Source organism: Cervus canadensis, chromosome 8 (genome assembly GCF_019320065.1).
Source record: "Cervus canadensis isolate Bull #8, Minnesota chromosome 8, ASM1932006v1, whole genome shotgun sequence".
In the NCBI taxonomy this organism is placed as follows: Eukaryota; Metazoa; Chordata; class Mammalia; order Artiodactyla; family Cervidae; genus Cervus; species Cervus canadensis.
Window position 1 is genome coordinate 30248328 of NC_057393.1, and position 27152 is coordinate 30275479.

The 27152-nt window shown below is 45.8% G+C and overlaps 1 protein-coding gene across 4 annotated transcripts in view; it reads right to left on the reverse strand.

Annotated features, from left to right (window-relative positions):
* Window positions 1-7161: 7161 nt before the first annotated feature.
* Window positions 7162-27152, reverse strand: part of CNNM1 (cyclin and CBS domain divalent metal cation transport mediator 1) — a 64968-nt gene continuing 44977 nt past the window's right edge. For 2 of the 4 annotated variants that reach the window (XM_043476427.1, XM_043476428.1), the window contains 5 exons: window positions 22241-22404; window positions 13515-13671; window positions 13197-13346; window positions 11032-11133; window positions 7162-9807 (listed from right to left, as the gene is read on the reverse strand). In XM_043476427.1, the coding sequence (XP_043332362.1) occupies window positions 9728-9807; window positions 11032-11133; window positions 13197-13346; window positions 13515-13671; window positions 22241-22404 (653 nt within the window). In that variant the 3' untranslated portion in view covers window positions 7162-9727. The remainder of the gene's footprint in view (window positions 9808-11031; window positions 11134-13196; window positions 13347-13514; window positions 13672-22240; window positions 22405-27152) is intronic. The other 2 variants (XM_043476430.1, XM_043476431.1) reach the window with 1 other exon arrangement.

A 27152-nucleotide genomic window follows, 5' to 3' on the forward strand; every position in this document is an offset into this window, starting at 1 on the left:
CCCATGGACTTGATTTTGTCATCCTCTAATGGGTTGTAACCCACAATTTAAAATGAATGCTATGGTGGGACTTACCAGTTGCCAAAGAAAATACTAAAATGTATTCTTGTGCTCTGCCTCCCTTTGTGAACTCACCATCCCACAGCCTTTTGTCAGTGTCCTTCAGAGGCCAGCCATCGTCTTATATTACATAAGAAACTGAACTTCATGGATTCATAGAAGGGTTGACATCACTCAGGGTGATTCTAAAACACAATCTCTCCCACTATAGTTGGAGTACCTCTTAGTCTATTGAAACGATTAGAGCCACTTAGACATAGATCATATTTTTCCAGGGAGTCCAAGGGCCTCTCCAGATGATGGTTTAGTAGAATTTCAGCCTTACCTCAAACAAGAGGGCTACTATTTGGCATTTTAAAATATTGAAAAATAACTCTTGTTATGTTAACAGGATCTGCTATGTTATCCTGCTACAAGATCTGTTAACAGGCATCCTTTTTAGGATGCCTTTGAGCTCTAAAATCCTATAGATTTTTAGAATATATTTGCCATGCATATCACTGACAAAGGATTACTATTCTGAATTACAAAGGATTACAATTCAGGATTTTTTATTTTAATTTTTAAAATCCTACATATTAAACATTAAAAGAAAAATACAAATACTGTAGGAAAAAATGAACAAAGGACATGAATGGGTAATTCAGAGGGTACCAGAGCTGTGTGCATTAATGAGGGTAAAGCTCACGGATAATTCTGAGTGGATGAAAGGTGAAATGAGATGCCATTTATGAGACCATTTCTTAAAATGTGCTGCATACTGTAGTTGCTTATGAGTACATACGTATGTAAGTAAGTTTTAAAATATAGGTAGGAAAGGTATACCTCAATCTCAGGAAAGTGGTTACCAGTGAGGAGAAAGGGAGTAAGACAGTGAGATGCTTCACCTGTAACTAATATTTTCTTTAAAAATTACATATGTAAGGGAAATCTGAGGGGCTTCCCTGGTGGTCCAGTGGCTAAGACTCCACGCTTCCAATTCAGGAGACCTGGGTTCGATCCCTGGTCAGGGAACTATACCCCATATGCTGTAACTAAGAGTTTGCACGCTGCAAGTAAAAGATCTTGCATGCCACAGCTAAGGTCGAGGGCTCCCCGTGCTACAACTAAGACCTGGTGCAGCCAGATAAATAAAACTGAATATTTTAAAAACAAAGGTCTGAGGAAAGACTATTGAATATGATTTATTGTCAGGCCCTATTCCAAGCCCTTTATATATATCTATGTAGGTTCACTTAATCCTCAACGATAAATCAATGCAGTGGGCATTAATGTTATCTTCACCGTCCACCGAGGAGAAAACAGGCACAGTGAATCAAGTGACTTGCCTGATACCAGTATCAGTCACATGACTCACAGGTGATAAGGATCTGAAGCCAGGAAGTCTGGCTCGAGTCCACAAGTTTAACCTGTTACTTAACCCTGCTGCCAGGCCTTCCTCTCTGAATCTCCTCCAGCAGGAGGGGTGAATGCCGAGCAGCTCTCAGGGTCTCCCAGCGTGGCCTGTGACTTGCTCAGTGTCAAGGGCAGAGTAGACTACAGGGCTTTCTCTGTCAGAATTCAGTCTTTCTGAAGCCTCATCTGAAACTCTTCCCTTAGTGACTCAAAAAGGTACAAGGTGACCATGTTTATCCAGGGCCGCCTCCTTCACTTGCCTCCCTTCCTGAAAATACCTGTCCAGTTTTTCACTCTTCCCTCACAGGAAGAGGGAAGACACTCCTCACCAATTCCTATCCCTCACCAGTTCCTTCAGCATCTGCCTGGAATAGGACACCATGTATCTCCTCCTGGTTCTTGACTTGGCAAAGGAGACGGCAACCCCTCTGCCTTTGAAGGGCAGAACCACACATCTTTGCCCAAGAATCCAGTTATACTAGAAGCAAACTTTCCCTCAGTGCAAGGCGAGAACTCCTCTGCATTCCTCATACCTCACCAGCAGTGGCTGGAAGCCTCATTCAGACAAATCTCATGTCACAATGGAGGATTCTGGAATGAACAGAAGACAGTGGGAAGTCACTGGAATCTGGGACTCTAACATTTACTTAGCACTCAGGCATTATCTTAGTCCTCAGTTCAGTTCAGTCACTCAGTTGTGTCTGACTCTGCAACCCCATGGACTGCAGCACGCCAGGCTTCCCTGTCCATCACCAACTCCCAGAGCTTGCTCAAATTCATGTCCATTGAGTTGGTGATTCCATCCAGCCATCTCATCCTCTGTCATCCTCTTTTCTTCCTGCCTTCAATCTTTCCCAGCATCAGGGTCTTTTCCAATGAGACAGTTCTTCACATCAGGTGGCCAAAGGATTGGAGCTTCAGCTTCAGCATCAGTCCTTCCAATGAATATTCAGGACTGATTTCCTTTAGGATTGACAGGTTGGATCTCCTTGTTGTCCAAGGGACTCTCAAGAATCTTCTCCAACACCACAGTTCAAAAGCATCAATTCTTAGGTGCTCAGCTTTTTGGTCCAACTCTCACATCCATACATGACTACTGGAAAACCATAGCTTTGACTATATATAGACCTTTGTTGGTAATGTCTCTGCTTTTTAATATGCTGTCTAGGTTTGTCATAGCTTTTCTTCCAAGGAGCAAGTGTCTTTTGATTTCAAGGTTGCAGTCACCATCTACAGTGATTTTGGAGCCCAAGAAAATAAAGTCTCTCACTGTTTCTATTGTTTCCTCATCTATTTGCCATGAAGTGATCGGACCGGATGCCATGATCTTAGTCTGAGCCACCAGGGAAGCATCTTAGTCCTCATGACTACCACAGATAATCTGGAGGTACTTCACACCCACTTCTTACATGAGGCTGAAGCTCAAAGGACCACTGCCGGAGTCATGGGGCTGTCTTAGAATGGGAAGGTTCTGGGCCAGGGGTGGGGCACCCAATGCCTCAGCGTGGGGCTCATTCTGAGGCTTAGCAACCTGCAGGAGCCCCTGGAGCATAGGTACATAGCTGCTGCTGCTGCTGCTAAGTCACTTCAGTCGTGTCCGACTCTGTGCGACCCCATAGATGGCAGCCCACCAGGCTCCGCCATCCCTGGGATTCTCCAGGCAAGAACACTATCCTATAAATCTTGTTAAGTCAGCAAGTCAGGAACATTCAGTGTTGGGCTGCATCCCACAGGCCTGCAAGCCCTGTACTTACCCAGCCTTAAGACAAAAACAATAAAATTTTACAGTCCTTTTTTTAATTTAAAAAAAAAACAACAAAACTGGCTGCATTGTGCTGCATGTGGAATCTTAGTTTCTTAACCAGGGATCAAACCTGCACCCCTTGCAGAGGAAGCATGGATTCTTAATCACTGGACTGCAAAGGAGTCTAAAATGCTACAGTCTTGAGGGCTGATCAAGATCTTAGTAGTCATCAGCTGCAGCCTGTCTCTCCCAATGCAAGGGTCTCTTCCGTGTTGTCCCTGACTCATCACTTTCAACTGGGTTGGGTGGGGGGTTGTGTTCTTTCAATACTTGGTGAAACATCCCATTTTACCGATGGAGCATTTTCCTTAAAGAGGCCTTTTACTTTGATCCAGAATTTGATTGCCATCTACCCTATCCCCTGGCTCCCCTCCTCCCTTCCTTTAAACGACACACACTAAATCTCTGGGTACTTCTTTTTTTTTTTTTTCAGTGGGTTTTGTCATACATTGATATGAATCAGCCATAGATTTACACGTATTTCCCATCCCGATCCCCCCTCCCACCTCCCTCTCCACCCGATTCCTCTGGGTCTTCCCAGTGCACCAGGCCCGAGCACTTGTCTCATGCATCCCACCTGGGCTGGTGATCTGTTTCACCATAGATAGCATACATGCTGTTCTTTTTGAAATATCCCACCCTCACATTCTCCCACAGAGTTCAAAAGTCTGTTCTGTATTTCTGTGTCTCTTTTTCTGTTTTGCATATAGGGTTATCATTACCATCTTTCTAAATTCCATATATATGTGTTAGTATGCTGTAATGTTCTTTATCTTTCTGGCTTACTTCACTCTGTATAAGGGGCTCCAGTTTCATCCATCTCATTAGGACTGGTTCAAATGAATTCTTTTTAACGGCAAAAATAAACTCCAAATGGATTAAAGATCTAAATGTAAGACCAGAAACTATAAAACTCCTAGAGGAGAACATAGGCAAAACACTCTCCGACATAAATCACAGCAAGATCCTCTATGACCCACCTCCCAGAATATTGGAAATAAAAGCAAAACTAAACAAATGGGACCTAATGAAACTTAAAAGCTTTTGCACTACAAAGGAAACTATAAGTAAGGTGAAAAGACAGCCGTCAGATTGGGAGAAAATAATAGCAAATGAAGAAACAGACAAAGGATTAATCTCAAAAATATACAAGCAACTCCTGCAGCTCAATTCCAGAAAAATAAATGACCCAATCAAAAAATGGGCCAAAGAACTAAACAGACATTTCTCCAAAGAAGACATACAGATGGCTAACAAAGACATGAAAAGATGCTCAACATCACTCATTATTAGGGAAATGCAAATCAAAACCACAATGAGGTACCATTACTCGCCAGTCAGGATGGCTGCTATCCAAAAGTCTACAAGCAATAAATGCTGGAGAGGGTGTGGAGAAAAGGGAACCCTCTTACACTGTTGGTGGGAATGCAAACTAGTACAGCCGCTATGGAAAACAGTGTGGAGATTTCTTAAAAAACTGGAAATAGAACTGCCATATGACCCAGCAATCCCACTCCTGGGCATACACACTGAGGAAACCAGATCTGAAAGAGACACGTGCACCCCAATGTTCATCGCAGCACTGTTTATAATAGCCAGGACATGGAAGCAACCTAGATGCCCATCAGCAGACGAATGGATAAGGAAGCTGTGGTACATATACACCATGGAATATTACTCTGGGTACTTCTGATTGATGACCCTTCAAATATTTGAGAGTAGTAGTTGGTATTCCTTGCTTTTGCTTCTCCATGTGAAACTCCACCCTCCATGATGCTTCAGTGTTTCTGCACAGATTATGGCTTCTATATCCTTCACCACCCGGCTCGTTCCTTGGAGTCCTTCAGTGAACTTGTGTCGGTGCGTGACTGGGTCTGGAGGATGCGAATGGATATGACCTCACACTCATCTCTTCATTACCTTTCATTTTATTTTTCTTTCTATCAATGTTTGTTCTCCTTCCTATTTAAAGATGCTTGCCCTTCATAAGGGAATGAGAAAAACTGGAGTCCAGTGATTTCTACCTTCTGTCAATCTATCATTCTTCCCAAACATAGCTTTAAACTGACTTCTAGACAGGGGTGATAGGACCTCTAAGGTGGCAAAGATTGGTTCATGAGGGCAAAAGAAGGTCTAAAATATTAAAGTGGTTTTGTGGTCTTCCAAAGCAAAACCCTACTTGACAAAATCTTATTTCTGGGTATCTTAATTTATCAAAATCTTAATTTCTCTTGTTGGGCAGAATTTGAATTGAGTATTTCTCTCTGGGGGGATTGCTAATGAAAAACCAGTTGGAAACACTTCTTTAAGCCAAAGTATACTTACCAAAGTGCTCCAGTGTTTTTAGCATATAAAGAAGTCCCAATCTCATGAGAATCTGGCCTTCTTAATTCTCTTGTTACATGTCTATTCCCTGCAGTGTGTTCCTTTTTTCCACTAGTGTTCACACGAATGGCCTTGGGTAAGTCTGGGAAAAGCTGGCCTTAGCCAGTTACACAAGGTTCTTTACTGCAGGGCTTCTCCGTGCGCCTCTACATGTGGGCACACTCGTTTCTTTCTCAAAACCACCCTGGGAAGGAGCATGGTCCCTGGCCTATGTCACAGTTTGTGAAATAGGTTATGAATTGCTCCAGGTTCCATGGCCACGAAGTGGTGAAGACTAGGAGCATGAGTGCTGGGCCGATCCTACCTTTGAAATTCACATAGAACCCTCAACAAAATAGTTATTAGTATCATTTATTTAAGGCTTCCCTCATGGCTCAGAAAATAAAGAATCTGCCTGCAATGCAAGAGGCCCGGGTTTGATCCCTGGGTTGGGAAGATCCCTTGGAGAAGGGAAAGTCTAGCCACTCTAGTATTCTGGCCTGGAGAATTCCATGGACAGAGGAGCCTGGCGGGCTATAGTCCATGGGATCGCAAAGAGTCGGACATGACTGAGCAATTAACATAACATAATTTATTTACTGTTAATGAAATAACAGCTGGTGCGAGTGGTAAAGAACCTACCTGCCAATTCAGGGGACATAAGAGATGCAGGCTTGATCCCTGGGTTGGGAAGATCACCTGGAGTAGGAAATGGCAACCCATTCCAGTTTTCTTGCCTAGAGAATACCATGGACAGAGGAGCCTGGTGGGCGACAGTCCAGGGGGTTTCAAAGAATCGAACACTACAGAGCATGCGCGCACAGTGAACTTTACAGCCTGTGGGCAGCTCCTGGGAAGAATCCCAAGCAGTCCTGGTGCAGGTCACTCACTAATTGTCCTGTGTGCTGGTTGGAGACAGTAGTAGGTGAGAGATTCCAACCTTCCACAAAGTCCATAAATACTTCAGTGACTGCCCACCTGTTGGTTGTCTCCTTGTTCCTGTCTTGGTTTATAACTACTCAATAAGCCCTCCCTGCTCCCTTGTTCCTTTTCCCAGCCTCTGGTTGGAAATCACTGGAATTGGGCTACTTTGGCTCCTCTCCAAAGGGCCTGCAGAAATGAGCCAGCTAGCACATTGCTTCAAACGCTAGACTGGATCTGGCCCCTAAGACCTTGAACTTGGAAGGCACCCAGTCCAGTACCTCGCAAACACAGGGCTCCGAAAAATGCCAGCCCTTCTCATTTTCATCCTCATGCTCCTTTCTTGTCTAAAGTCACACTCTGGCTTCTCATCTGAGTTTTACTTTCCATTTCTGAAATTTGTTCCTGCAAGATCTTACCCATCTGACATCCCAAAGCAGAGCACAGGGCTTTCCTGTAACCTTACCTGCAACCTCACATCTGGCCTTGAGAGGAGTGCCTCTTCAGGCAGGTGGCCCTCAGGTAAGGTAATTATGTGTGTGCCCCACCCCACCCTACATCTCAAAGGAAAACCACTCTGGAACTCTGAGTTGCAGGGGCAAGGAAAACAGCCATAGTCCAGGAAAAGGATTTTTATTTTATTTAAAAATTATTTACAATGTATTGAGCCTTCATAAATACTTTATTTCAAAATCCTCGTTTTTTTTTTTTAACTTTTTTTGTAACCTGAAGAAAATCTTGGGATGGGGTGGGGTAAAGGGGGAGGAGTGGTGACAGGCTCCTTAGGGATTTTGCAAAGAGACGGGTGTAAAGCAACAGCAGTGGCCTAAGGGGTAATGAAAGGAAGACTAGCCAGGCAGAACCCTTGGGCCAGTGGCCAGCTGGGCAAGAAGACTGCGTGACTGCACACCTTGTTTGAAACAGCATTCACCGGTTTGGGTCAGAGGCACCCAGCACCGAGGGCTGACACTTTGGCTGTTTCTGCCAGGCAAGGGTAGGTGTTGGGGGTGGGTGGTAGCTGTGAGTTATTTACGAGAAGTCATGCACTGCTGAGCCTCAGGCAGGGCCAGGCAAAGGATGTGAAGTCAATAATACACTGCTGAAAAAGGCAAAGTCCACTTCCACATGCTGTGCCCCTCCTGTCTGCAGACACCTGCTGGGGTTTGGTGGGGACCAAGTTACGTGGGTGTACGCTGTAAATACCATAGAGTATGCCAAGGACTTCTGACGACTTCCACTTGGTGGGTGCCAGCTTTCGCCATGGATTTGATGGACACTTGGGAAGACCATTTACAACTAAAAATCTGTCTCAAACTACCCAGTATTCACTTCATTCTGCATTGCAGAAACTCTGGGCTGAAAGTTCCACTAGTTAAACAGTGGATTTTAATACTCTGTGGGTCTGAGAACTTTGAGAATCGTATGAAAGCTTTAGCCCTCTGGAAAACACACATAAGAAGGCAGACACTAAATTCTGACAGAGTTAGGGGTTTCATAGACCCTCTGAAGTCCAACAATGGACCCTCTGGAGTGACGGACCCCAAGTTAAGAACCCCTGAGGTAAAGGTTCCCGTGGGTAAGCATTTTCTTTTGAGATGCAAATAACCCAGAGGAATTATCAGTCTCTCCACCCTCTATGTGATTATTGATTGAATGGGTTTGGGGAAGTGGGAGTAATGGTTTTGGAGGAAGATGAGGGAAGCCTGAGAATTACATCCCCAAAGAAAAGTTAGGGAATGGTTTTGAGATGAGCACTGGATTACTGGATTCCTGATCTAGGGAACCCAATGGGTGGGATATACATCAGAAATGGATACAGGTGTCCCAAAGACAACCTTCACTTACTTCCACATGTTCTGTAAGGCTGGCTCTGTGGTTTCTCCTGTTTCCTCTTCAAGCAGGTCTGTGCAGTCATCCTGCCATCTGGTGGTTATGCTTGGAATTGCACCTGTCCCAAGTGAAGTGAAGTGAGGTTCAAGTTGCTCAGTCGCATAGGAAGGATTCTTTGCGACCCCATGGACTACACAGTCCATGAAATTCTCCAGGCCAGAATACTGGAGTGGGTATCCTTTCCCTTCTCTAGGGGATCTCCAACCCAGGAATCGAACCCAGGTCTCCCGCATTGCAGGCGGATCTTCACCAGCTGAGCCACAACGGAAGCCCAACATCAGGTGAAAATGGTATTGAATGTACCAGCTCTGTCTGGTACTTTATTCAGAGATCTGGTATGTTCTAGGAATAAAGTACACTCAGCTGATTTGATGGAGTGGAGGAAAGGGTGGGGGTGGAGGAATGGACAAAAAAAGAAGAGTGATTCTTCAATGTTCCAGTGTAATACACACTGAAGCTGCATGAGAGCTTGCATCCTTCTTGGCTGACCTGGGCACTCTTTGGCTTTTCATGGCTAAAACTTTTCCACATATATATATATATATTTGGAATTTAAAACCTGAAGTTCCATCTCTGGCTCCCAAATGGGTTTCTCTTCTCCTTGCTCCTCTTCCAGAGCAGATTTACTGAGGGACTGATGACTACTAATCAGGAGCCAAAACAGATGTGTCCCTGGGAAATACAGTGACTTGAGGTTCCATCTTACATTCTTTTCATTCCAGCTGAGACACACCTCCCAGGCTGCTGGAACCCTCTTCTAACAGGAAACTGGTCACCAACAGTTTTCTGTCCTGTAACGTCACATGGCAGCATGACTGAGTCCCGCTGCTCTAATGTTCTGGAGAAATTCTTGGTGCGTCTCCTGAACTAACTCTCCTACCTGCTGCCCCAGCCTCCTTTGTTCTCACCTGCCAGTGGCACCTTTTGACCTAAGGGAAGCATGAAATATGGTGCCAAGGGACACCAAGGAACAGGAAGTGCATCAGGGGTCCTAGAGTGGCATTGTCAGCCTGGGGTCATTCTTCTGCAGTCCCAGACTGTGCTGTGGACGAGATCATTTTTAGCATGTTCCACTGAGGCACCTCCTTCCGTCACGGCCACCACAAGGCTCTGAGTCAAACTGGAGGTGATGAGAGAAAATCTGCCACACTGACGGCTAGGGGTGAAGAGGTGGTAAAGAAAGCAGTAGGCTGTGTCACCAGTGGGAGGCCTTGGGGAGAAGCAGACGACGGGAGGATGGGTTCTCCCCAGAGCTCTGGAATCTCACGCCCCCAGTGGACGCCGATAGCCCTGTCATGTGATGAGAGGCGTTAAGTTGGAGTTCTCCTCAGAGGTTCTCTCTCCATCTGGTGACCTCTTCCTTTTTCGACCACCTGAAAAACACAGTTTCTAAGGGTCAGTCTGTAAGGCTGGGAGAACATGAGTACTCTCTTGGGGGCTCAAGCGCTCTTCAAAATAGAAGCAGGAGACAAAGCCCTCGATAGTTTGGCAGTAGTCTGCATTGTCTCCAGGTGCTAATATCAGCATATGCACATCTTGAAGGATTAGAAGGCACCTTCCACCTGAGATGACATCTCCAAAAAGCTACACGTCCAGATTAGTGCCAATGGATCGAAGATTTCCTGGACGGGATTGAGCGAAGCCCACACAGTGTCCCAGGAGCATGCCTCCTCATCCCCAGCTCAAATGGTTGCCAGACACCCTCAGAGAGAAGACTGGTCTCACGGACTTTGATGTCCCTGAGCCAGAGGTGGCGGTTATAGCTGGGATGGTGGCGGTTATAGCTGGGAGCCATCCCCAGGGACCTACACTCTCTAGATCAGAGGCAATCTCTCTTCTGCATTGGGGTAGGCGGGGGTGGAAGGGTACTCTGTTCCCAGCTCCATTGTTTTTAGAAAGGAGTATTTTTCACCTTGTTCTCCCTGCCATGGACTTCCTTCCACAGAGGATATTGCTGTCCTTTTTACTGAATTTCCTGAACACAAATTTTCTTTAAAAGACCAGATTGTAAGTATTTTAGGTTTTGCAGGCCATTTGGTTCCTGTTGCAACTACTCAACTCTGCCATTGTGGCCATCAATGACTAGTGGGTTCTATGATCCAATAAAGTGAAAGTGTTAGTTGCTCAGTTGTGTCTGACTCTTTGCGACCCTATGGACGGTGGCCCGCCAGGCTCCTCTGTCCATGGAATTCTCTAGGCAAGAATACTGGAGTGGGTTGCCATTCCCTTCTCCAGGGGATCTTCCCAACCCAGGGATCGTACCCAGGTCTCCCACATTGCAGGCAGATTCTTTACTGTCTGAGCCACAGGGAAGCCTCCTTATTTTTTATAGGGATGGGCAGGGGAGGAGGTCAGGATTTGATCTGTGGCCATGGTTTACAGACTCCTGCCCTAGACAACTACCCATTGAATGGGACGGATGCCCAAACTATCAAGGGTGCAGTACCTGCCCAAACCCCATTACAGGTTTCCATAATTGTACCTCACTTGGATTCCCAAAAGGAGTCAATGGTTTCTCCTTTAGGAGTAAGATCCTAGCATGCTTTTCGTACTAACCAGCTGGTGGGTGGTTTTCATCCTGGTAAAGAAGTACTCACTCAAGGTTCTCAGCAACTTCTTGCCCATGGTTTCCTCCAAGTCGCTGCTGCAGGGGCTGGTCTCTGTGTCCAGGTTGATATGACAACATTCACTATCTGATGCTGAGAAAAAGAAAAGAAGAAAGAACACAAGCCTTTCCACCAGAACACCCAGGGATCCAGGTAGGGTGTTTTTTGCCAATGCTCCTTGGCAGGTGAAAGCTCAAAACCAGAGCCAAGGCAGTGGTGGCTGTAACATAGAAGGGATGTCCAGGAAGACAAAGGCTCTAATTACTTAGCAAGAGGCTTTTTAGGGCCACAAAAGGAACTAAGAAACAAGGGAAGAGGAGCAAGAATCCAACTCTCCAAGCACTGTTAGGTCAGACAGAGAAGAGAACATGAGCATTTCCATTCAGTATCTGCCAGATAAGAAGCACCTTGGAGGACAGGTTGGGTGTCACCTTAACCTTCCTCTCCTTGCATGGACCCTGGAAAATCACAGGGCTCAATAACAGCTAAGCTCATGTGCTCTCTTCTTCCACCAAACCCAGGGGGGATTCAGAGAGCTGCCAGATCTGAGAGCTGGAAAGGGACCCCGGCCCTGACCACCAATGCCTCTGAATCTCACTGTGGAGGCACATGGTGTGGTGGATTGGGCAAGTCATTTCCCTTCTCCAGGCGTAGGCCCTCATGTGTCATATGAGGAGGATGGACTGGAATAATCTCCAAAGACTGGCCCATCTCCTCTATTCTCATTCCTTTGATATCATTTCTTGCTACAGGTGTTAGCCATTAAAATCCATCATTCTAAAACCATCATTCTAAATTCAGGTCCTGGAATTGTGATTATGCAAATCCTAGATTTTCTGAGTTAGCCACAAGCTCAAACATGTTGTCTCAATGACTTCAAAAGTCTATGAGCACTTGTCAGGTCACTGCTCTGGACCTGAGGGATCTCAGTCTTGTGGACTGGGGCGGGTCTGGAGGCGGGATGGGTGCTGGCCTTGGGGTCGTTGGTGTGTGTGGGGGTGCAGAATACATGGAGATGATTAGCAGGCAAGCATAGAAGGATCTCAAGACTGGTGGGAAGCTGGGAGCTTGGAGCAACACTGCAGTCAAGACAGAAGTATTCAGTGTCTCCATGGGAGGTGCTATGATCTCAGAGATCAGGACAGATCCTACAGACTACTGCTAGTCTCAGGGGCTCAAAGAAGGGGAACAGCCCTGCCAGTAAGAGCAAAGGCTGACCTCAGTTTCCTAATCTATGTGCTCAATTGCTCATTTGTGTCTGACTCTTTGAAACCCCAAGGATTGTAACCTGCCAGGCTCCTCGGTACATGGGGATTCTCCAGGCAAGAATACTGAAGTGGGTTGTCAAGCCCTCCTTCAGGTGATCTTCCCAACCCAGGGATTTAACCCGGGACTCCTGCATTGCAGGTGGATTCTATACTGTCTGAGCCACCAGGGAAACCCTTCCTAATCTATAAATTAGGCCTAATAATAACTTCCTAATATTTAGGGAGCAAGGTACCAGTACTATGATGTACCCTCCTATAAATGTTATTTCATTTCTGCTCAAAGCTACCCACTGTGAAGTAGCCACCATGATTTTTATCTATTAACATAAGGAAGAATGGGTTTCCTTGGATGTTCAGTGGTAAAGTACCCGTCTGCTAATGCAGGGGATGTGAGCTTGATTCTGGGTGGGGAAGTTCCCCTGGAAAAGGAAATGGCAACCCACTCCAGTATTCTTGCCTAGGAAACACCATCGTCAGAGGAGCCTGGTGGGCTACAGTCCACGGGGACGCAAAAACGTCAGACATGACCGAGCGACTGAAAAACAACAAACATAGGGAAAGATATCTATTAAGTTAAGGAAACCGAGTCTTAGGTTAGAGTAACTTGCCTAAAGTTGCCGAACTTCTAAATGGGGAAGCCAGGGTCTGAATCCAGGTGGAAACCTAGCTAACAATGTTCTGAGAATAAACTACCGCGGATCTGATGCCTGGGAGGTGCACAGTAAGCCTTAGTGTTCCTTCCCTGGTAGCATAAGGAGGTGGGGAGTTTTACGTGGGGGCTATAGTCCCAGACTTCCCTCACCTGGCTCACCTGGGGCCATACCAGGACCCAATGGCCTTGACCCATTCCCCCTTTACTTCCACGGGACTCAAGTTTCCCTCCCTGACCTGCTCTAGCGGGCACAGCGGCAGGAGACAGCGAGAGCTGTCGCGTGTTCTGCTCCTCAAAGTCGGTCATTTCCTCCTGGGTGAAGGCCATCTCCTCCATCCGCAGGTACACGACCTCGCCGGGGCTTCTCAGCCCATCTGAGCGGCTGCCTGGGGAGGACAGTAAGTGTATCACCTCCCTGCTTTGGAGGAGACCTGGGGCCCCCTGAGAAGAGACTGCAGCTCTGGGCGGGGCCGAGGAGGGAGGCGGGGCCGAGGAGGGAGACGGGCCTTCCCCACCCCACAGCGGCCCAGTTCATCACCTCCCAACCGGCTTACACGGCAGGCTGCTCCGGTGGCTCAGGAGGGTGGCCGCAGGGTCATCCTTGGGAGTCTGGGGTGTGCCCCGGGTCGTGGAGGCCTCCATGTCGGGGGACTGGGGTGAGCTCTCCATGTGGCAGGCGGTGAGCGCGTTCTGGTACTGCTGCCGTGTGATCTGGAAGATGGAGGCACAGAGCTGGGTCGAGGTTCAGAAGTTGGGCAGAGCCCTCCCTGGACCTGGCTCACCTTCCTGAGCTCAGAAGCACCGCCGCTAAGGTGTTTTGGAATCTCTGGCCTTGGTGGCCTGGGATTCATGTTCTGGGGCCCAGCAGTTAAGGGGCAAAGAGGGAACCCCTTTTCCACCAGCGTTCTTCTGCTCATTTTTATTGGCTCTGGACTCGTACACCTGGAGGAACCTTCTCCTGAGACCCAGGAGAGGATGGAAGGCCCTTCAGTTAGCAGGCGGTTGCCCACGGAGAGGTTTAAAACACAGGCTTATGTTGTTGCCAAGGGCCCTCTTCCTAAAGGGCAGTCAGTGAGGACTCAGCAAGAACAAGATCCCCAACTTGTGTAGAGGCTGAAATAAGCAACCTCCATGTGAAGAACATAAACTTTGGCAAAACCACAGATGAAGTCAATTTATTACTACTACTGTTTTTTCTAATGCCTTGCATAATCATATAGGAATCCATTTAATAAATCCTTCAAGAAAGTAGTGCCAGGAAGAAGCTCCTTTCTGTAGATGCATTATATACTTCCTTATATTGAATGAGGACTCAAATATCCACTAGGTTTCCTTTTTTTCCTTTTATGACAGGAAGCTCACAAATCTATTTATTTGCAGTAACAAACTCATTTCTGATAGTATTTGCACGAAATTTGGCTTGTAATCTCAACTTTTTATTTAAAACATCATTGGGTTATTTATTTTTGGAAATCCTATATATTATTGGAAGTGCTACAAATATACTAAAGAGATGGAACTGATGATTCGATTTTCAGACATTGGTGAAGGCTCTAGTGCTAATGTTATGCAGAAGAGTTTGCTTTGGCAGACAGACATTGGAATATGAGAATAAAACCTTCCATCCATTTGGTGCATTATGGCTTACAGAGCACTCAGGAATGCATTATCTCCTTTGGGCACCATGGCTGCAAGGGGGTAAGCATGAGAAGTCCTGTGATGCCCATTTTACAAATAAGTAAATGAAGTTCAGAAAGGTTGGGGATTTGCCTAAGGTTTGACAGTTAGCAAGCCTTCAGAGTTCCAGCCCTGAGATGTGCATTCTACTTGGGAAAGTGCTATTCCTTCTCAGAGGCCAGGAGATGGAAGGCGAGGTGGGACTGTAGAACTCCAAGTTCTCTGAGGAGAAACTCCAGGGTCTGATAATGGGCAGGATCTGCCCTTGCAATCTGGGCATTTCAGTTTAAAGGGCCTTTGCTCTTGCTGTCCAGGGAAAAGCATCTGAGCTCATCTCTGTACATTGTAAACGCATCTGGCTGCATTAGGCTGCCTTTCACAAAACTTTAGGGGAGGTCCCTCCAAAACTGCTATGTTGTTTTGGGGGCCCATAGGCATCAGATGGGAGAAGGCAATGGCACCCCACTCCAGTACTCTTGCCTGGAAAATCCCATGGATGGAGGAGCCCGGGAGGCTGCAGTCCATGGGGTTGCTAAGAGTTGGACACGACTGAGCGACTTCACTTTTGCTTTTCCCTTTCATGCATTGGAGAAGGAAATGGCAACCCACTCTAGTGTTCTTGCCTGGAGAATCCCAGGGACGGGGGAGCCTGGTGGGCTGCCACCTATGGGGTCGCACAGAGTCAGATACGACTGAAGCGACAGCAGCAGCAGCAGCAGGCATCAGATGACTGAAGAGAAGTAGGACACATGGTCTGAGCCAAAATTATTATCAAAACTCAGTCTTCTAATGTTACCATGGGTTTCTAAAAGTGAAGCTTTCTTGGGAGTCTTGAAGGTTCTCCTGGCTTAAACGACAGGAAAATGTCCTAAATGACTCTTGGTAAGCCCAACAAAGCACTTGATATTATTCTATTTGGGTTCTTTTAACTAGTTTAGATTTGGCTTCCAGTTTAGTTCCCTGGTGACTCAGATGGTAAAGAATCTGCCTGAAATGCAGGAGACCTGTATCAATCTCTGGGTCAGGAAGATCTGGAGAAGGGAATGGCTGCCAACTCTAGTATTCTTGCCTGGAGAATTCCATGGGCAGAGGAGCCTGGCGGGCTACATATAGTCCATGGGGTCCCAAAGAGTTGGACATGACTGAATGACTAACACTTTCACTTTTTCACTTTTAGTTAAAGACCAAATTATTCTTCACCTAAAAAATATGGTGTGAAACACACTGCCTATTCAAGACAAAGGCATTGGGCAATGTCTTGGTTACCTGCTCTAGAGAACTCACAGCCTTGCTTTCACAATGCTTCCTCTTTTAAGTTAGAAAAGTCACAAACAAATATGATGTCAACGAAAATGAAAGTTGCTCAGACGTGTCTGACTCTTTGCGACTCCATGGACTGTTGCCTGCCAGGCTCTTCTGTCCATGGAATTCTCTAGGCCAGAATACTGGACTGGGTAGCTGTTCCCTTCTCCAGGGGATCTCCCAACCCAGGGATCGAACCCAGGTCTCCCGAATCACAGGTGGATTTTTTACCATCTGCATCAAAGTGTCACTTTAAAAGAAATTTGAGAAGGCACTAGTCAAATGTATTCAGGAAATCTCCCCAGCTGCATTTCTAGATTCAAGCATCACTTTTTGTCAGTTCCTTCCTCCTGTTCACCTGTGAAGCCTCTTCTACCTAGCACAGTACTATCCAAGAAAAATATAATGTGAGATCACATAGGTAAAATTTTTTTTGGCCAAGCAGCATGTGGGATATAAGTTGCCTTACCAAGAATTGAAATTATGCCCCCTGCATTGGAAGCACAGAATCTTAACCACTGGACCACTAAGGAAACCCCCAGATAGGTAATTTAAAATTCTCTAGTTGTCAAGTTTTTAAAAAAGTAAAAGCAAACAGGTGAAATTAATTTTATATATTTCATTTAACTTAACATATCCAAAATGGCTTCACTTCAATGTGTCACCAATATAAAATAATTAATGAGGAATCTTACATTCTTCTTTGTATCAAGTCTTTGGAATCCAATATGTATTTTACATTCTAGCAAACCTCAGTTTGGATGAGCCACATTTCATATGCTCAACAGCCACATATGGCCACTGGATTCTGTATCAGACAATGACGGTCCAGATCAACTAAATAGCTCTGCCCAGTTTTGCCAATCCAGCCTTGCATGGTCACAGTGTCCCCCTGCTTGCCAGCACAGAATCACTGGTCCGGCTCAGCCCCTCTTTTACATTCCTTGAGTGCACCATATTCATTTGCCTTCCATACCCCTTCCTTCCTTCTCCCTTTTGGCCTTGCCTTCACTCGCCTTTTAGTCTTTCCTAATTCTTAAAGGTCCAGTGCATTCTCCAGCCAATACAGTGCTTAAAATAAAGTGTCATATGATTTCATAATCAATTAGAAACTACCCTGCATTGGTCACTGTCATTTGACTTATGGTTCTTTTCCCCAATTATATTTCTTGAGTACAGCTCATGATGCCTAGAACCATTGTTAACTGCTTACCAAATACTTACCAATTGGCACCAAGCGAATGAAACCACTGTTCAAAGGACACCATGTTCTTATTCTCTCTTCACTACTGTAGCTACCATTTCTTAGCAATAGCTTGAGTTCAAGTTGTCTTTTACTCTAGCCAGTTAAGAACTCAAGTGTCCTCTAAATTACAAAAGAAATGGAGATCAGTTGACCTTGAAACTAACAGGAGTTAAGGGTACTCTTTGGGACATTTTGACTTAGCAGTCAATGCATCCAGGAGTTCACCTTTCAGCCAGAGTGATGTTTCCAATCCTCTTTTGATGTTCTGCTTACATTTTCAACTCTCGGGTGGTTTACTCATCCCTCAAGGGCTTCCCTGGTAGCTCCTTGGTAAAGTATCCACCTGCCAGTGCTCGAGATGAGGGTTTAATCCCAGGTCAGGAAGATCCCCTGGAGATGGAAATGGCAACCCACTCCAGTATTCTTGCCTGGGAAATCCCATAGACAGTAGAGCCTGGCAGGCTATTGTCTGTGGAGTCGCAGAAGAGTTGGACACAACTTAGCGACTTAACAGCAACAGAAATTCATCCCTCAAAACACAATTTTGCAATTTAGAGGTTCTGCCTCCAGATGGTGATGGGGCATCTTGGCCATGGTTACACAATTCAGGCTATACAACATCTGTCAAATGTTCTTAATTGAAAGGTGATATTAATATTTGTTGAATAAAGAATTCCTAAAAATTCTTTGGTACCTTCGTAACTTATTAACTCCTATTAATCATGGCTTTGCGGCTTCCCTGGTGACTCAGTGGTAAAAAATCTGCTTGCACTGCAGGAGACTTAGGAGACAAGGGTTCGATCCCTGGGTTGGGTTGATCTCCTGGAGGATGGCATGGCAACCACTCCAATATTCTTGCTTGAATAATCCCATGGTCAGAGAAGCCTGGTGGGCTACAGTCCATAGGGTCACAAAGAGTCGGACATGACTGAAGTGACTGAGCACACACACACACACACAAACACAAACAAACACAGACACAATCATGGCTTTAATACCTTTCCCAGATACTCACTGGATACTGGATATACCTTTCTTTCTAATCTTATATTTAACTCAGATTACTCCTGGACTGAATGAACAGTTCTAGAACTTAGTCTGTTGGACAGGAAAAGCCTCTGCAGCCAGTCATAGGGGCTTAGGCCAGTGAAATCACCCTTGAGCTTTCTCAAAAACTCTTCATATTAAAAAAAAAGGTGGGTTTGAGGAGGTGAGTAAAAGAGCAACCTGAACATGGCCCTAAAAGTCCATTCAGTCAGGAAAAAAATGTCATCTTATATTAAAAAACAAAACAGAAAAATCAAACCCTTAGGTTAAACAAGAGCTTGAACTTACAATGTTCCCTTCTGTAGAACAACCCATTGCAACTGAAGTTTTTAAGTGACTTGAATCACAAGTTGAAAGAGATTTCTGAATAATATTTTACTAGGTTTCTAGCCTTCCCTAAACTTCTACCTCTGACACGTAGCTTTCTCAATTTCAAAATATCTAGGGAGACAAAAGGACCATGTGCAGTGATGCCCCGCTGCCCCAGTCACAGCAAGGCCCTCTGGCCTGAGATAAAGGATGACTGACACCTGTACCTGAGAATTGACCTCGGATTTGGAGTTCTCAGCACACCACTGGCTCACTGTCAGGAAAGGGACTTTCCTTTTATGTTCCTTGTTATTTATAGAATGTTCCATTTGTTTTTAGGAGTGGATACATGAGATATGTGAGATCAATTTGTAAATTGTAAATCCTTACAAACTTAGTGCTGGGTATTCATCCTAACACATTCCATTTTGAGGAATAGCCAAATCCATCTCCTAAAAGTGCTCTCCAAGCTATGCACTCCCAGAGATGCTTCAGAAAACTCTGGGCTTATCACAGTTGCTCATTAAACATGACGCCTCAAAATCTCCTTCACTTTTCTCTCCAAAGTCTTATATGGATTTTCTCGACTTATGATAAAAGTGGTGTTATGGACTGGATGTTTGTGTTCCTCCAAAACTCATACGCTGAAATTCTAACTTCCAAGGTGATGGCATTAGGAGGTAGAGCCTTGGAGGTAGTTAGGTCATGAGCAGGGAGCCCTCATGAATGCGATTGGTGCCCTTATAAGAAGGAAGCCTACTTCCTCTATCTCCCTATCTCCCTGCTCCTTACCACCACATGAGGATACATAGAGAAGACAACCATTTTCAAACCATGAACTGGACTCTCACCAGATGCCACCTGGATTGACCAGCACCTTGAACTTGGAGATCCAGCTTCTAAGAACTGTGAGAAATAAATGCGGTCTGAGTCACCCAGTCTATGGTAATTGTTATAACAGCTAAAATAGACTAAGACAAGTGGAAAGACTTGAGAAACAAACTTAACAAAAATTCCCAATGCACTTAAAACAGAATCCAGACCCTGTGCTCTGGCCTAAAGATGCCAGGTAACACTGCTACCCACACTCTATTCCCAACTCACGTCAGCCTCTGTCTGCACATAATGCGCCAGGCCAAATATCCTCGGACCACCAAACTCTTTCCTGCCTCTGTCATTTCTATCTTGAACATTCTCTCCACAGTCCCTTCCAGGTCCCAAGAGAAAATTTTCTTTTCTCAGCCTGCTCTAATAACCATTTCTAAAGCAGCCTCCTTGCCAACTCTGCCCAGGCACTGTTTATCCCATGATCTATTTCCTTCAGAGCCTTCATCACTCTCCTAAATAACCTAGGTTACTGATGTGGTTACTTGTTTATCACCTTTCTCCTCCTATGAGCCTGGAAGCTCTAGAAAAGCAGGAACTCGCAGTCTTGTTGACCACAGTATCTCGTTGATGCCTAGACACTGCTGAGCACGGGCAAGTGGTCAGTAGATACCTGTTGAGCCACTGACTCATGTCATGACCTTCAATTTCTTTTCCCACAAACCATGTGCCCAGTACTACCAACCACTGAGTTAGCACAGCAGAATGTCTCTCCTCCCACTTTTTCCTACCCCACTTCTGCGGATGGTCTACAATGACAGGGCTTTAGGGCTGGAGGCAAGAGGGAGGAGAATCATGGGCTGTGGTTTTCTGAGGTTCAACCTCATTGTCACGATAGACTAGTTAAAGTGTCCACAATTATGCATACCGTGCATACTGTTGGATACTAAAGCACTTTACCTTGGCTCCATCAGCTCTGATTTTCCTGAACTCTCTCAAAGCCCAGTGACTTGAGGGGTTGGACTCTGGAGACAGAGAGACTTAATCTTGCAGCATGCAGCTTGGTTCTGCCACTTCCCAGCTATGAGAACTTATACTCCTCAAACTTCCACGTGTATGTATGCTGAGTCACTTCAGTTGTGTCTGATTCTTTGTGACCCCATGGACTGTAGCCTGCGTGGCTCCTCTATCTGCAGAATTTCCCAGGCAAGAATACTGGAGTGAGTTGCCATCTCCATCTCCAGGGGATCGTCCTGACCCAGGGATCCAACCGGCATCTCTTATGTCTCATGCATTAGCAGGTGAGTTCTTTACCATGAAAACCACCTAGGAAGCCCCCTCAAGCTCCCACTTCATCTATAAAATGGGGATGACAGAGTACCTACCTCTTAAGGTGGTTGTGGGACTAAGTGGATAATTTAGATCAAGGACTTAATGTGCATAGCACAGAGCACGCTACCAACAGTCATTACCCCAGCCCACTCCAGAGGTACGGCCCCTCCTCTGGTAACTAACTCTCCACGGTTACTTTTATCAATGATGTGTATTTTAGTTCAGGGTGTCTACAGAGTCATGGAACACAGAAAGCCAGTCAGCACACATCACCCTCAAATTATCAGGGTGAGTGTTCTGAACAGAAGGAAAGGACCTTCTCCCACCTTTGTGATTCAGCACACCATCATCTGGCCTGCAACCGGGATGACAGTCACCAAGTAAGCACGTTGGGTGTTTAGTTGGACTCAGGTAAATGGGTTCCCTTCTGATCTCAGGCCAAGTGTGTAATGATTTGTGGAATGCTAGCAAACAAAACCAACAAAATAAAACCTATCAAAGCAAGAGAAAGGAGGAAATCTTAGAATATGTTTGTCTAATATTAAACTCAGTGAGGGGTATGAAGAAACAGCTTTCCTTAATTACAAGGTGATAAGCATTGCTGCCTCTTTCATACTTGCAAAGTGATTCTCTTCAAATAGCTCAGTGACAGGGCAAGGTGGTATGATAATTACTACAAAGATTTTCAGCTAACATAACAGGCTGCATTGTGTTTTAGATTTCTAGATAATAATATGTGAAACCTTATACATATGTAAGATCATAGCTGGAATTCCCAGGTGGCTCAGTGGTAAAGAATCTGCCTGCCAATGCAGAAGACGCAGGAGATGCGGGTTCAATCCCTGGGTCAGGAAGATCCCCTGGAGGAGGAAATGGCAACCCACCCCAGTATTCTTGCCTGGGAATCCCCACAGAAAGAAGAGTCTGGTGGACTAGAGTCTGTGGGGTCACAAAGAATCGAACACCACTGAGCATGCATGGAGGCACCTGAGAAGTCACTATACACTGTATACTACTATATTGTTGTTGTTGTTTAGTCCCTAAGTCGTGTCCAACTCTTTTGTGACCCTATGGACTGTAGCCTGCCAGGCTCCTCTGTCCATGGGATTTCCCAGACAGGAATACTGGAGTGGGTTGCCATTTCCTTCTCCAGGGATACTCTACTATATGCTTGGTTTATTAATCCCCTGCAAATTTATCTTGAATAAACCAAATCAACCTTGTGCCAGTGATGGGGCAATTAAAGGAAACAGTCCTGCTGGCAACTTCTCTCAGGCAAGCTAATTCCCTATCTCTTCCTGCCTCAGTTTCTCCACATGAAAAATGGGGAGACAGTCATGAACAACCAGGGTTCAAATGAACAAAGGAACAATAATAGTGACAAATAATGAACAGAATAAAACTGACTGGGGAGAAAAAAAAAAACTGGCTGAAACCAGGGCCTTTGGAGAGCCGAGGTATGGTGTTCACGCAGCATTCTCTTGGAATGGGGAACAGAAGGCTGCAGGGTGGGGGTGAGCGGAAGGCCCTCTGCGGAGTTACCTTCACGAACTGCACGTCGCTGAGGATGTGGACCGAGTAGTCGGGCGTGTAGAGGTTGTTGCTGCTGCTGCATAGCTGGGTGTTGCTCCCCCCAAAGTCGCTGCGCTCACGGTTTGGAGACTCCGAGCGGTTCAACCCACTGCAGCGGGAAGGGGACCGGTTTACTGCAGATGATGAAAGAGGAGATGTGGGGGAAAGGCAAGGAGGGTGGGGTGGGGAGGCAGTAGGGGGAAAAAAAGAGGGAGAGAGAGGAAGGGGTGCTGTTTACTGAGGTCCCGCAGGACATTTAGGTTATGGCAACACGGGGCCCTCACCTCTCCCCTCAGAGCCCAGGAAATGCCCTGCTGCTCCGTTTATGAATAACAAATTCAGACCTCTGGGCTCCACTTGGCTCAGGCTCCTTCTCTCCCCATGACCTCTACCAGTAGGGAGCTGGGTGGTCCACTGCCTTTCTTGGTTCAGGGGTAAGGAAGGGCAAGAGATGAGGACCCTGCTGAGAATGTGGGTGGCTACTTGAGACCCATGAGACCCTTTATTAACCAAAGTGAGTTGTTTTATATAAACTCCATTCACAAACCTTCTTCCAGAAAGGCTGAAGCCTTAGGTTTGCCCTAAAAACCACCTGGCAAGCACAGATAACCAGCCCTCACTGTGGTGAGGCATTTCAGAGGGAATGTCAGGCCTGCTCCATAACTGGCAGGCAGGGACCAGCAGAGGCCCACAAACCATGTGGATAGATATTTAAATCACATCAATAAACTGTTAAAATATGCTCTATACTTCTCTTTGACAAATATACCGTCTTAACAACCTAGTAGGCCAGGTCAGGCTCCTTAGATTTTTGTGCCAGAAAATAGGCTGTAGGGGAGACCCTGCCCTGCCCTAGGGCTTCCCGGCCTGGTCTCCTAGAGCTGTCTGGGTGGAAAATTCAGGATTCCTGTATCTGAAATATGTTCTAGAAGGAAAAACACAGCTCTGGGTGGTATACATCCCTTTGGCTCTGTGAACTACTTGCCCCATAGACAGGAGGTGGAGCTGGGGAAGGCCAAAGTGGGGCCCCCTCTGGGGGTGGGTCTCAGGCAGGGCTCTCTCTAGGCTCACAGGCTGGAGGCTGGAATAATGCTCCAGACCTTCTGTCAAAGGCCTCCTGAATATTCTGAGTCAGTCTCTTTTTCCATTTTCAAGAACAATTTCTTGGGAAAGTTCAATTATGACCGTATCACTTGGTTTCAAAATGGACTGGGAACTGCCCTCCCAGAATCAACAGAAGAGAGGTTCCTAAGGTGATCCCAGCATTATCTCCACCACAGAATAACCCTGAGTGAGACTGCAAAGCCCTTTCCACCGCTCTGCATCCCTCTGACACCACTCTGCATTTCTTCCCAAGAAAGAGAAGTGGGAAGCTGCAGCCTCTCCTAACACAGTCAGTTCAGGGGCGCCATTGAAGAGCCTGATTGTTTAGAGATTAGGCTCCTCGGTTCCTTCAGGGAAGAACCTTAGGAATTTAATTTTGTTTCTTAAGATAATGCTGCCATCAATCAAAATGATTAGCATCTCTTTGGAGTGACTTCCGGAGGTCTGATGGTCTGTTTAGCTGTCAAGCTGTTACTGTTGTCTGGCAAACCATGTAGAGGGAAGATTAAAATGACAATATGTTGAATCATTTTCTCATTAGAGCCAGAATAATCACTGCCTTGATCAGATTATAGAATTAAGGGTTCTACCTCCAGTCTTTCCCTTCTCAGTTAAGTGTTATCCATATATACACTGTTACTTGAACCAGAAACCTGGGAGTCTCCTGCGACTCCTGCCAATCCATCAGCCCCACATCAGGTCTCTGTCTCCGCTCAAGTCCCAGTTACTGTCACTCTTGCCTAGACCACAGTCTGGTCTCCCCACTTATAATCTCATAATCTGTTCTCACCTCAGCTGTCAAAAGCACATTTTAAAAACACAAATCAGGGGACTTCCCTGGAAGTCCAGTGGTTAAGAATCTGCCTTGCAAGGTAAAGGACACAGGTCAATTCCTGGTGGGGGAATTAGCAACTAAGACCACATGCCACAGCTGGAGAGTCTGTGTGCTGCAACAAAAGATCCTGAGTGCCACAACCAAGACCTGGTGTAGCCAAATAAATAAATATTAAAAACAAACAAAAACACACAAATCAGCTTCCAGTTGAATCTAAGCCCCCCATGACTTGACCCTAAGCCCTAAGCCCCCCATGACTTGACCCCTGCTTTCCGATCTGATCTCCTGGGGCTCTTCCCCACCTTGCTTGTTCTGCTCTAGCCTACCGGCCCCCCTGTGGATCCTCAATCATGTAAGCCTCCCCCACCTCAGTAGATGCCATTACCCCTGCTCCCCTTGCCCTCATTTTACCCTCATGCCCCCTTTTCTCTCCTCCTTTTAGCCCTCCAATCCCTGCACTCACTTTTCAGTCATTAGGTCTCAGCTGAACTATCACCTTCTCTGAAGACCTGGTCTGGCTACCCTAAGAATATTCCCCATATTTTCCTCAATCACTGTCCCCTGTTCATCCCTTTAAAACAGTTTTCACAAGTTTTAATTAATTACAGGTTTGTATTTATTTGTAACATCTGCTCAGTTCAATGCTAAATTCCATGAGGGCAGAGACCTTGTCTTTTCTGGTCATTGTTGTACATCCGGTATCTATCACAGTGCCTGGCCCAGAATAAGCGCTCATTAAAGAAGGATGGAATGAACAAGTCAGCACCTAACAGTCCCTGAAGGAGTTTTAATTTAGAATCTAAATTTTGTTTTTAAAAAGGTTTCAGAGCTTTTAGTCACTCTGGAATCAGAGAGCCTTTTCCAGCAACCTAAGTCATTCCCGGTAGACTGATTTCTTGAAGTGAGGGGTGGGCAGAAGGACTGCCCAGAAATGCACTGCCAAGGCACCATAACTTGAGGAAGAGGCCTCAGGAAACATCAGAACTTTCTGTTTGTCTGTCTATTTAATAAGAGTGTGTGAAACCAGGAGTCCTGGAGTCCTGCTTACCAGCTGCGTGACACCAGAGTGACCAGGGGACGAGAGGAACAGTGATGGTGATGTGGAGAACAGAATAAAGCACCGATGTGACTACAGAGCAGCAGTATTGGGCAGAAAATGACCCATTTCACATTTGGCCCTGGTCCCTTGAAATAAATGGACAAGGTCTGGCTTGACCCACTATGGCTGTTCTGAGGTGGTGGCTGACTGAGTCAGTTGGTAGTTCTTTCTCAGGTCTGGCTGTCATGGAAAAGGGGGCAGGCAGTCCTGCAGGAGTGTGGCTTCCTTGGTTCGAGAAGAGTCTGGAAAACCACACCTTGATCTGGTAGGTTTTGTCTTCAACTCAGTTTGGAACAAAGAGAGTGGGTGTGAGCAGGGGTTTGTGGCTTCAGTTACCCTGAGAAATAACCACTGTTCATTGATAATCCTCCACTTTGCCTGGTGGGACCTGTGCCCCACAACCCCACACCTCTGTTCTATATTCTCATCCCTTATGTCATCATTCAAGACAGCTTCAGCAAGGCTGATAGGGAAATATATTGTGCTTACTAATCAACTTCCGCTTACTTACAAGCTATGACAAACCTAGACAGCGTACTAAAGAGCAGAGACATTACTTTGCTGACAAAGGTCCGTCTAGTCAAAGCTATGGTTTTTCCAGTAGTCATGTATGAATGTGAGAGTTGGACCATAAAGAAGGCTGAGCAGTGAAAAACTGATGCTTTTGAACTGTGGTGTTGGAGAAGACTTTTGAGAGTCCTGTGGACTGCAAGATCAAACCAGTCACTCCTAAAGGAAATCAGTCCTGAATATTCATTGGCAGGACTGATGCTGAAGCTGAAACGTCAATACTTTGGCCACGTGATGCCAAGAACTGACTCACTGGAAAAGATCCTGATGCTGAGAAAGATTGAAGGCAGGAGGAGAAGGGGACAACAGAGGAATGAGATGGTTGGATGGCATTACTGACTTGATGGACATGAGTTTGAGCAAGCTCCGGGAGTTGGTGATGGACAGGGAAGCCTGGCGTGCTGCAGTCCAAGGGTTTGCAAAGAGTTGGACATGACTGAGCGACTGAAATGAACAGAATTAACTTCTGCCTGAATCACTTCCACTTGCTGTTGAAAACAGAGGAAACAGTTTCACCCCTGTTCTTCCCAAAGCTCTCATCTTCACTGGCACCCAGCGCAGGCATGTCACCCTGCTGTCACTCATAGGGCCCACACGTCAAACACAAGCAACATCACTGTTGTGCTGGGAGGAAAAACATGTTTCTTTCTTTTTTTTTTTTTTAAGTAAAGACAATGCTATTGAAGATTTATTCATAATATCCCAAAGGATTCCCAACACCAAAAGATACAACTGTCTTACAAAGGTTGGGTCTATAAAAGCCATCTTTAAAATGAAAAAGGAATCTTCATTTCATGACAAAGAAAGTCCCAGCCCATCTGACTGTGGTGCAAGATCAATGATTTTATGTCCCAGAGCCTGACATTCCTCAATAGGTAGGATGCTGATGACTCGGCATTTTGGTAATTGTGCACATACACTCAGAAGTTTTTGAGCAAGGGAAATGGAAATGCTTTTAATAAAAAAAAAGAGAGAAGAAATCAGTAACAGACGAGTGTCCCAGCAGCATGGCAAACTAGTTCAAGTTGTATAATTCCCCTTGGCATTTTCTAAGAGCACAGAGGCACAGCTTGGGGGAGTGAAGAGAGAAGAAAAATTCTAAGCACAGAGCAAAGAGGTCTAAGAGGCGACGGACTGGGCAGTGATGCATGAAACTGACCACAGGATCCCTCAGCAGGGCGCAGGCCAAGCTGTTGACATCTCCCTCGCCCATCTTGTTCTTACATCATGCTCTCAATTTGGGTGGAGAAGTGTGGCAAGCTCATTCCTGCAGA